Genomic DNA, 11,804 nt, shown 5'->3' with positions numbered 1-11,804 from the left:
ATGTGGGATCTTCCCGGATCGGGGCACGAACCCGTGTCCCCTGCATCGGAAGGTGGACTCTCAACCACTGTGCCACCAGGGAAGACCTAATTTATTACTTTTAACTGATCTTTTGACATATTATATTCTACTTTGGAAAATTTAATTTCTTTATTGGGATCCAGGTTTGGATTAATTGGAGACTAATGACTGTTTACTATTGCAACTTTTCGTCAGTTTTTTTGTGGCCTGTTTTATAATAGTGTCATTAAAAAGGATTCTACAAATAAGCCAATCTTAAATGCTTTAGGCGATAGTGTATCTGGCGTAAAATATCTCTTCAGTTTTAGTCTTTTTTTGCCTAACAGTTCTGTAATCTCACTTTTCTCTTTATTCATGTTAAGGTTTCAGATCGGGTAGAGCGACGGCTTCAGGAAATAGAAAGAGAGATGCGTACAGAAAGAGAGCTGGTGGAAAGACGGCAGGATCAACTGGGACTTATTTCTTTGCAGCTACAGGAGGTTTGTGAAAAATACCTTCTCGGAATGTAAATCTTGAGTTTTGGTGGTTATTTACCTATTGTTAAAATGGCTATAGTTCCTTAGTTGTTGCATGTGAAAGTATAGTTCAGTCTGTAGAAGTATAGCATGTTGGTTATAGTTCATTTTGTGAAGACAAGCCTACCTGGTTCAAACCCAGAGTCTACGCCTTACTGGCTGTGTGACCTTAGGCAAGTTCCTTCACTTCTCTAGGCCCATTTCCTTTGTGGAAAATGGAAATAATAATAGTATTTACTTGATCACATTGGTGCAGGGGTAAATAAGTTAATGTGGGTAAAGCACTTAACTTAGTGTCTAGCATGTGCTGAATACATGTTAACTGGAAATATAATTATTTGGATTAATTTTCTTTGGTGTGAACCAGACCAGGGGTAAACAAACTGGCCTATGGGCTGAATCTGTCCCATTGCCGATTTTTGTAAATAAAGTTTTATTGAAACGCAGCCACTCCCATTCATTTTCAGTTTGTCTGTGGGCGCTTTTGGGACACAATGGCAGAGTTGAGATGTTGTGAAAAAGACCATATGGCCCACAAAGCTTAAAATTAGTATTGAGTGGCCCTTTATAGAAAAAGTTTGCAGATACCTGGCCTAGACTATCATCAAACCAATTCAAAACGGAGGTTACTTACACTTTAGATAACATTTTTATTTCGAAATTTTAGACTTACGAAGTTGAATAATTAGAACAAAGGATTTCTGTATATCCTTTACCTTGATTCCCCCAGTATTCATATTTTACCAGACTTGCTTTATTGTTTTATATATGTATCTCCATATATATGTATACCTAAAAATTTTTTTGAGCTAGCTGCTGACATGATGTAAATACTTTTAAATCTAAATAATATGGTGTGTACATTCTCATCTGTAGTCACAGGAAATTAACATTGGATCAATACTATGATTTAACCTATAGGGTTTTTTTTAATTTTTAATTTTTAAATTTATTTTACATCTTTATTGGAGTATAATTGCTTTACAATGTTGCGTTAGTTTCTGCTGTATAACAGAGTGAATCAGCTATATGTATAAATATATCTCCATATCCCCTCCCTCTTGAGTCTCCCTCCCACCTTCCCTACCCCACTCCTCTAGGTGGTCACAAAGCACAGAGCTGATCTCCCTGTGCTACGTGGCTGCTTCCCGTTAGCTCTCTGTTTTACATTTGGTAGTGTATATATGTCAATGCAACTCTCTCACTTCATCCCATCTTACCCTTCCCCCTCCCCATATCCTCAAGTCCATTCTGTATGTCTGCGTCTTTATTCCTGTCCTGCCCCTAGGTTCATCAGAACCTTTTTTTTTTTTCTTTTGTTTAGATTACACATATATGTGTTAGCATACGGCATTTGTTTTTCTCTTTCTGACTTACTTCACTCTGTATGAGAGACTCTATGTCCATCCACCTCACTACAAATAACTCAATTTTGTTTCTTTTTATGGATCAGTAATATTCCATTGTATATATGTGCCACATCTTTATCCATTCGTCTGTCGATGGACACTTAGGTTGCTTCCATGTCTTGGCTATTGTAAATAGTGCTGCAATAAACATTGTGGTACATGTCTGTTTTTGAATTATGGTTTTTTCAGGGTATATGCCCAGTAGTGGGATTGCTGGGTCACATGATAGTTCTATTTTAAGTTTTTTAAGGAACCTCCATACTACTCTCCATAGTGGCTGTATCAATTTACATTCCCACTGACAGTGCAAGAGGGTTTGCTTTCCTACACACCCTCTCCAGGATTTACTGTTTGTAGATTTTTTGATGATGGCCATTCTTACTGTTGTGAGGTGATACCTCATTGTGGTTTTGATGTTCATTTCTCTAATGATTAGTGATGTTGAGCATCCTTTCATGTGTTTGTTGGCAATCTGTATATCTTCTTTGGAGAAATGTCAGTTTAGGTCTTCTGCCCATTTTTAGATTGGGTTGTTTGTTTTTTTGATCTTGAGCTGCATGAGCTGCTTGTAAATTTTGGAGAATAATCTTTTGTCAGTTGCTTTGTTTGCAAATGTGTTCTCCCATTCTGAGGGTTGTCTTTTCATCTTGTTTATGGTTTCCTTTGCTGTGCAGAAGCTTGTAAGTTTCACTAGGTCCCATTTGCTTATTTATTTATTTATTTCCATTTGCCTAAGAGGTGGGTCAAAAAGGATCTTGCTGTGATTTATGTCATAGAGTGTTCTGCCTATGTTTTCCTCTATGAGTTTTATAATGTCTGGCCTTATATTTAGGTCTTTAATCCATTTTGAGCTTATTTTTGTGTGTGGTATTAGGATGTGTTCTAATTTCATTCTTTTACATATAGCTGTCCAGTTTTCCCAGCACCATTTATTGAAGAGGGTGTCTTTTCTCCATTGTATATTCTTGCCTCCTTTCAAAGATAAGGTGACCATATGTGTGTTGGTTTATCTCTGGGCTTTCTATCCTGTTCCATTGATCTGTGTTTCTGTTTTTGTGCCAGTACCATATTGTCTTGATTACTGTAGCTTTGTAGTATAGTCTGAAGTCTGGGCACCTGATTCCTCCAGCTCCGTTTTTCGTTCTCAAGATTGCTTTGGCTCTTCGGGGTCTCTTGTGTGTCCATACAAGTTGTGAAATTTTTTGTTCTAGTTCTGTGAAAACTGCCATTGGTAGTTTGAAAGGGATTGCATTGAATCTGTAGAGTGCTTTGGGTAGTATGGTCATTTTCACAATGTTGATTCTTCCAATCCAAGAACATGGTATATCTCTCCATCTGTTGGTATCATCTTTCATTTCTTTCATCAGTGTCTTAAAGTTCTCTGCATACAGGTTTTTAGTCTCCTTAGGTAGGTTTATTCCTAGGTGTTTTATTCCTTTTTTGCAATGGTAAATGGGAGTGTTTCCTTAATTTCTCTTTCAGATTTTTCATCATTAGTGTAAAGGAATGCAAGAGATTTCTGTGCATTAATTTTGTATACTGCTACTTTACCAAATTCATTGATTAGCTCTAGTAGTTTTCTGGTAGCATCTTTAGGATTCTCTATGTGTAGTATCATGTCATCTGCAAACAGTGACAAGTTTACTTCTTTTCCCATTTGGATTCCTTTTATTTCTTTTTTCTTCTCTGACTGCTGTGGCTAAAACTTCTAAAACTATGCTGAATAATAGTGGTAAGAGTGGGCAACCATGTCTTGTTCCTGATTTAAAGGAAATGGTTTCAGTTTTTCACCATTGAGAACGATGTTCGCTGTGGCTTTGTCATATATGGCCTTTATTATGTTGGGGAAAGTTCCCTCTATGCCTACTTTCTGGAGAGTTTTTATCATAAATGGGTGTTGAATTTTGTCGAGCTTTTTCTGCATCTATTGAGATGATCATATGGTTTTTCTCCTTTGGTTTGTTAATATGGCTTATCACATTGATTGATTTGCGTATATTGAAGAAACCTTGCATTCCTGGGTTAAACCCCACTTGATCATGGTGTATGATCCTTTTAATGTGCTGTTGTATTCTATTAGCTAGTATTTTGTTGAGGATTTTTGCATCTATGTTCATCAGTGATATTGGTCTGTAGTTTTCTTTTTTTGTGAGATATTTGTCTGATTTTGCTATCAGGGTGATGGTGGCCTCATAGAATGAGTTTGGGAGTGTTTCTCCCTCTGCTATATTTCGGAAGAGTTTGAGAAGGATGGGTGTTAGCTCTTCTCTAAATGTTTGATAGAATTCACCTGTGAAGCCATCTGGTCCTGGGCTTTCGTTTGTTGGAAGAGTTTTTTTTTTTTTTTGTGGTATCTGGGCCTCCTTCTGCTGCGGCCTCTCCCGTTGCGGAGCACAGGCTCCAGACGCGCAGGCTCAGCGGCCATGGCTCACGGGCCCAGCCGCTCCGCGGCACATGGGATCCTCCCAGACTGGGGCGCGAACCCGGTTCCCCTGCATCGGCAGGCGGACGCGCAACCACTGCGCCACCAGGGAAGCCCCTGTTGGAAGAGTTCTAATCACAGTTTCAATTTCAGTTCTTGATTGGTCTGTTTATATTTTCTGTTTCTTCCTGGTTCAGTCTCAAGCTTGTGCTTTTCTAAGAACTTGTCTATTTCTTCCAGGTTGTCCATTTTATTGGCATATAGTTGCTTGTAGTAATCTCACACGATCCTTTATATTTCTGCAGTGTCAGTTGTTACTTCTCCTTTTTCATTTCTAATTCTGTTGATTTGAGTGTTGTCCCTTTTTTTCTTAATGAGTCTGGCTAATGGTTTATCAATTTTGTTTATCTTCTCAAAAAACCAGCTTTTATTTTTATTGATCTTTGCTACTGTTTCCTTCATTTCTTTTTCATTTCTTTCTTTCTTTTTTTTTTTTTTTGTGGTACGTGGACCTCTCACTGTTGTGGCCTCTCCCGTTGTGGAGCACAGGCTCTGGATACGCAGGCTCAGCAGCCATGGCTCATGGGCCCAGCCGCTCCGTGGCATGTGGGATCTCCCCGGACCGGGGCACGAAGCTGTGTCCCCTGCATTGGCAGGCGGATTCTCAACCACTGTGCCACCAGGGAAACCCTTCATTTATTTCTGATCTGATCTTTATGATTTGTTTCCTTCTGCTAATTTTGAGGTTTTTTTGTTCTCTCTCTAATTGCTTTGGGTATAAGTTTAGGTTGTTTATTTGAGATTTTTCTTGTTTCTTGTTTGGTGGGTTTTTACCTTGCTCCTTCTTCTGCTATGTGTTTCTCTGTCTTCTCATTTTGCTTAACTTAGTGTGTTTTGTGTCTTCTTTTCTGAGTCTACAGGTTCGTAGTTCCCGTTGCTTTTGGTTTCTGCCCCCAGTGGGTAAGGTTGGTTCAGGGGCTTGTGTAGGCTTCCTGGTGGAGGGGACTGGTGCCTGTGTTCTGTTGGGTGGGGCTCAATCTTGTCTTTCTGTTGGGGAGGGCCACATCTGGTGGTGTGTTTTGGGGTGTCTGTGAACTTGGTATGATTTTAGGCAGCCTCTCTGCTAATGGGTGGGGTTGTGCTCCTGTCTTGCTAGTTGTTTGGCATGGGGTGTCCAGCACTGGACCTTGCTGGCTGTTGAGTAGAGCTGGGTCTTAGCGTTGAGATGGAGATCTCTGGGAGAGCTCTTGCCGATTGATATTACGTGGGGTCTGGAGGTCTCTCATGGTCCAATGTCCTTAACTTGGCTCTCCCACCTCAGAGGCTCAGGCCTGACAGCAGGCTGGAGCACCAAGACCCTATCGACCATATGGCTTAGAAGAAGAGGGAGAAAAACAGAAAGAAAAAAAAATTTTTTTTTAATTAAAGTAAAATAATTATTAACATAAAAAAGTTAAAAAGAAGTAAAGAAAGAAGAAGAGAGCAACCAAACCAATAAACAAATCCACCAATGCTATCAAGCGCTAAAAGCTATACTAAGACAGACATAAAAATCAGAAACTAGACAGTCAGAGACAGCAAACCGCAAGTCTACAGTTGCTCCCAAAGTCCACCGCCTCACTTTTGGGATGACTCATTGTCTATTCAGGTATTCCACAGATGCAGGGTACATCAAGTTGACTCTGGGGATTTAATCCACTGCTCCTGAGGCTTCATGGAGAAATTTCCCTTTCTCTTCTTTGTTTGCACAGCTCCTGGGGTTCAGCTTTGGTTTTGACCTCACCTCTGTGTGTAGGTTGCTTAAGGGTGTCTGTTCCCTGCCCACACAGGAGGGGGTTAAAGTAGCAGCTGATTAGGGGCCTCTGGATCACTTAGGCCGGGGGGAGGGAGGGGTACGGAATGCGGGGCGAGCCTGTGGCGGCAAAGGCTGGCATGACGTTGCAACAGCCTGGGTCACGCTCTGTGTTCTCCCAGGGAAGTTGTCCCTGGATCACGGGACCCTGGCATTGGCAGGCTGCACAGGCTCCCAGGAGGGGAGGTGTCGATAGTGACCTGTGCTTGCACACAGGATTCGTGGTGGCTGCAGCAGCAGCGTTAGCATTTCATGCCCATCTCTGGTGTCTGCACTGATAGCCGCTGCTCACGCCTGTCTCCGGAGCTCGTTTAGGCGGTGCTCTGAATCCCCTTTCCTCACGCACCCCGAAACAATGGTCTCTTGACTCTTAGACAATTCCAGACTTTTTCCTGGACTCCCTCTCGGCTAGCTGTGGCGCACTAGCCCCCTCCAGGTTGTGTTTACGCAGCCAACCTCAGTCCTGTCCTTGTGTTCTGACCTCTGAAGCCCAAGCCTCAGCTCCCAACCCCCACCCGCACCTGCGGGTGAACAGACAAGCCTCGGGCTGGTGAGTGCTGGTCGTCACCGAACCTCTGTGCGGGAATCTCTCCGCTTTGCCCTCTGCACCCCTGTTGCTGTGCTATCCTCCGTGGCTCTGAAGCTCCCCCCCAACCCGCCCACCTCCCGTCTTCGCCAGTGAAGGGGCTTCCTAGTGTGTGGAAACTTTTCCTCCACAGCTCCCTCCCACTGGTGCAGGTGCCATCCCTATTCTTTTGTCTCTGTTTTTTTTTTTTCTTTTGCCCTACCCAGGTACATGGGGAGTTTCTTGCCTTTTGGGAAGTCTGAGGTCTTCTGCTAGTGTTCAGTAGGTGTTCTGTCAGAGTTGTTCCACACGTAGATGTATTTTTGATGTATTTGTGGGGAGGAAGGTGATCTCCATGTCTTACTCCTCCGCCATCTTGAAGCACCCCCCAACCTATAGGTTTTATTCTAATTTTGCCACTTAAAGTTCTTTTCTGGTCGTTCCACATGTAGATGTATTTTTGATGTATTTGTGGGGAGGAAGGTGATCTCCATGTCTTACTCCTCCGCCATCTTGAAGCACCCCCCAACCTATAGGTTTTATTCTAATTTTGCCACTTAAAGTTCTTTTCTGGTCTAAGATACAATACCGGATTACATATAGCATTTGACCATCATGTCTCTTTAGTCTCCTTTAATCTGGAACAGGTTTTCAGTTTTTCTTTGTCATTCATGACCTTAACAATTTTGCAGAGTACTAGCCAGTTATTTTGTAGAATGTCTTTTGTTTTAGGTTTGTTGATTTTTTTTCCTCATGACTAGATTAGGTTATAGGCTTTTGGCAGGAAACCTGGAGAATAGTTGTTGCTTTTTTCCCAGGATATCATGTCAGGGGGCATGTAGTGTTGATTTGTCCCAATACTGGTAAAAACTGAACATTGGTTAAGGTGTTGCTTGCCAGGTTTCTCTACTGTGAAGTTACTATATTATGCCTTTTAAATTATTTGTCTTATGGGGAGGCTCTATAAAACTTGAAAATTGCTTATTTCTCATCAAATTTTCACCTACAAATTTTAGCAGGTATTGATGATTCTTTTGTGAAACAGTTACTGCTATAAGTGATAGTAAACAGTGATTTAAAAAATACTCTGTCATTCCTTTCACATTTATTAGTTGGATTCCTACTGTCAGGAAGGGCTTGTCTTTTCCTCCACTCATTCATTCATTCATTCATTCATTATTATTGGTATAGGTTTGTGAATTCTCATTATATTGTTTATGTTTTATAACTGTCCTAGAAAACTTGTGAGGTTCCTTTTAAATGTTTCTTAGACTTATAAAGTGTAAAAAATTAGAAAAAACAAGAAAACCAAAAGATTTAAAAACAAAAGGAACATTTTTTTCTTTTACAAAGTGGTTTTCTCTAAAAGTGATGTTCTATAGATGCACTTATATGTGCTTGAAAATCATTAACCCTTTTAAATTGACAGATTAAAAATTTTTTTAAGTATTAGGAGACATGCCAGTTGAAAATTAGGAACAAAAATTGCAAACCTGGGGCTTCCCTGGTGGCGCAGTGGTTGAGAGTCCGCCTGCCGATGCAGGCGACACGGGTTCGTGCCCTGGTCCGGGAGGATCCCGCGTGTCGCGGGGCGGCTGGGGCCGGGGCCGTGGCCGCTGGGCCTGCACGTCCGGAGCCTGTGCTCCACGGCGGGAGAGGCCACAGCAGTGAGAGGCCCGCGTACATCCAAAAACAAAAACCGCGTACATCCAAAAACCAAAAAAAAAATTGCAAACCTGAAATTATAATGTAAGCTGACAGAAAACAAAAGCAGATCTTTCTAAAATTCCATTTTTCCTCCATTTCACAAAAGGAAGCATACCCTTGTTAGCTGGTAATTACTTTGAAGAGGATACTTTGTTGAATAATTAGATACAGCATGTGGGTAGCCTTTTTTTTAAACCTTGATTTTTATACATTTGTTCTCAAAGCACATTGCATCTGGTGAGCACAAGAATAGTACTGAAATGACAATTGTTCTTTTTTGTGAGAGAAAATTAGAGAAATTTTCCATGCTTATATTCTACTCTCTTTGCAGAATGCACAAAATTACAAAGAAAGAGGGAGAGGAAGATTTCTTCCCACCCTTATTCTTGAGAAACCAGAGCCTGAATATTTGCATTGTAATTGTCAATTTGACTAAAAGCTTGAGCAATGATTTGGAATTCCATCTCTAACAGTACAATAGAGGATCACTATTGATAAGAAATGTTTAATTTCATATTTTGTCACTTTAATATAAGTGGTGACCTGTATGCTTTTAATAGGTGGTTTTGGATTAAACAGTGTGAGGGAAACTGGAAAGGATTAATTTAGCCTGATGCATTTTCCTACTCACAAGTTAAGTGGCTTAGACTGTTCTGGAAAGGTCACGTTTAAGGAGAGAAAATACTTTGCTTTCTTTTTGATATTAAAATATACTTATGGCTATATCTATACTGTATAATAATAGTAATTTATATATTTTGTTTCTGGCTATGGTGAAAAATTGAATCTGTAGGTGAGTAAGTAGGCCTGGACTTTTAGCCACTATGTTCTCTTGCCTCCCTAAAATGTATAATTCAATGTTAGTGAAAATTATGACATTCAAAACTCATAATCTCTTAATTAGGAGTAATTAAAAATTCCAGAATGTTGGAGATTTCTAGGTACAATGTATTATAGGGTGGCAATCTGTGGTTTTAGCTAATAAAACTTGCTTCTTTTTAGTGATCTAATGAGGTTCTTAGGCCCTCAGAGCTTTATCTGTTCCCATTTAATGAAAATCACAGTATTAGTTATTGGAAATTGGTTGAGGGAAAGCCACTCTCCTTTTCTTGTTTAGAGTTTAGAGTTTTTAAAGAATTGTTCACTCTTTTCTGTTTGTTTTTTTTCTTCTTCTTTTCTTTCTTCCTGGTCTAAGCAAAAGGGCTAAGCACACGCTCTGGAATCCCCTTCCTTTAGTGAAGCTCAACTACTTATGTGCTAGTGCTGACACATGAATGTCAGATTTTCTTAACTTGGTGAGGGCCTTCCCTGGCCTTCAGAACGCATATATCGCATTTTGTTTGTTTATTTATTTATTTATTTTTTCGGTACGCAGGCCTCTCACTGCTGTGGCCTCTCCCGTTGCGGGGCACAGGCTCCGGATGCGCAGGCTCAGCGGCCATGGCTCACGGGCCCAGCCGCTCCGCGGCATGTGGGATCTTCCTGGACCGGGGCACGAACCCGTGTCGCCTGCATCGGCAGGTGGATTCTCAACCACTGCGCCACCAGGGAAGCCCCATTTATCGCATTTTAAACAACACTGTTTTCATTTCTCAGAAGAGGTCTCTTTAGAGAGATGAATGTTTTATTAGTTGTGCCATAATATTCTTTTCACGTAGCTTTTAAAAAATCTCTCTCTATATATATTTTTAACTAAGGTATAGTTGATTAACAATGTTTTGTTAGTTTCTGGTGTACAGCAAAGTGATTCAGTTTTATATATATATATAAAATATGTATTTTTTTAGATTATTTTCCATTATAGGTTATTACAAGATATTGAATATAGTTCCTTGTGCTATACAGCAGGACTTTGTTGTTTATCTATTTTATATATAGTACTGTGTATCTGTTAATCCAAAACTCCTAATTTATCCCTCCTCTACCCCCTTTCCCCTTTGGTAACCGTAATTTGTTTTCTATGTGAGTCTATTTCTGTTTTGTAAATAAGTTCGTTTGTATCATTTTTCTTTTTTAGATTCTACATATAAGTGATATCAGGTTATCGATATTTGTGTTTCTCAGACTTACTTCACTTAGTATGATAATCTTTAGTTCCATCCATGTTGCTGCAAATGGCATTATTTCATTCTTCTTTATGGTTGAGTAATATTCCATTGTATATATGTACCACATCTTCTTTATCCATTCCTCTATTGATGGACATTTAGGTTGCTTCCATGTCTTGGCTATTGTAAATAATGCTGCTTTGAACATTGGGGTGCATGTTATCTTTTCAAATTAGAGTTTTTGTCTTTTCCAGGTATATGGAAAGAGTGGCATTGCTGGACCGTATGGTAATGCTACTTTTAGTTTTTTAAGGAACCTCCATACTGTTCTTCATAGTGGCTGTACCAATTTACATTCCCACCAACAATGTAGGAGGGTTCCCTTTTCTCCACATTCTATCCAGCATTTATTATTTGTAGACTTTTTGATGATGGCCAGTCTGACTGGGATGAGGTTATACCTCATTGTAGTTTTGATTTGCATTTCTCTAATAATTAGTGTTGTTGAGCATCTTTTCATGTGTCTGTAGGTAATCTGTTTGTCTTTCTTGGAGAAATGTCTCTTTAGGTCTTCTGCCCATTTTTTGATTGGGTTGTTTGTTTTTTTGATATTGAGCTGTATGAGCAGTTTGTATATTTTGGAAAATAATCCCCTGTCGGTTGCATCCTTTGCAAATATTTTCTCCCATTCCATAGGTTATCTTTTTGTTTTGTTTATGGTTTCCTTTGTTGTGCAAAAGCTTTTAAGTTTAGTTAGGTCCCATTAGTTTATTTTTGCTTTTATTTCCATTACTCTAGGAGGCAGATCCAAAAAAATATTGCTGTGATTTATGTGAAAGAGTGTACTGCCTAAGTTTTCCTCTAGGAATTTTAGAGTATCTGTTCCTATTGGGTTGACCAAACGGTTCCTTTGTTTTTTTGTTTTTGTTTTTGTTTTTGTTTTTCGGTAAGCGGACCTCCCACTGCCGTGGCCTCTCCCGCTGCAGAGCACAGGCTCCGGTCACGCAGGCCCAGCGGCCACAGCTCACGGGCCCAGCTGCTCCGCGGCACGCGGGATCCTCCCGGACCAGGGCACGAACCCGTGAACCCTGCATCGGCAGGCAGACTCTCAGCAATTGAGCCACCAGGGAAGCCCTCCTTTGGTTTTTAAAGTAAAAATGAGAGACACATTTTTCATTTTCACCAAGAACTTTATTGAACAATGGATTCACCATTTTGTTCCATTACCTTCTGCCATTTTTTTCAGGCAGCTTCATAATTCCATC

At 40.3% G+C, this 11,804-nt stretch overlaps 1 protein-coding gene across 6 annotated transcripts in view; it reads left to right on the top strand.

Moving 5' to 3' along the window:
- Positions 1–11,804, top strand: part of CEP128 (centrosomal protein 128) — a 455,483-nt gene that overhangs the window by 73,254 nt on the left and 370,425 nt on the right. For all 6 annotated transcript variants that reach the window (XM_055088664.1, XM_055088663.1, XM_055088662.1 and 3 more), the window contains one exon: positions 384–500. In XM_055088664.1, the coding sequence (XP_054944639.1) occupies positions 384–500 (117 nt within the window). The remainder of the gene's footprint in view (positions 1–383; positions 501–11,804) is intronic.

Source organism: Physeter macrocephalus, chromosome 11, assembly GCF_002837175.3.
Source record: "Physeter macrocephalus isolate SW-GA chromosome 11, ASM283717v5, whole genome shotgun sequence".
Classification (NCBI taxonomy): domain Eukaryota; kingdom Metazoa; phylum Chordata; class Mammalia; order Artiodactyla; family Physeteridae; genus Physeter; species Physeter macrocephalus.
This window is presented reverse-complemented; position numbering and strand designations above follow the sequence as displayed.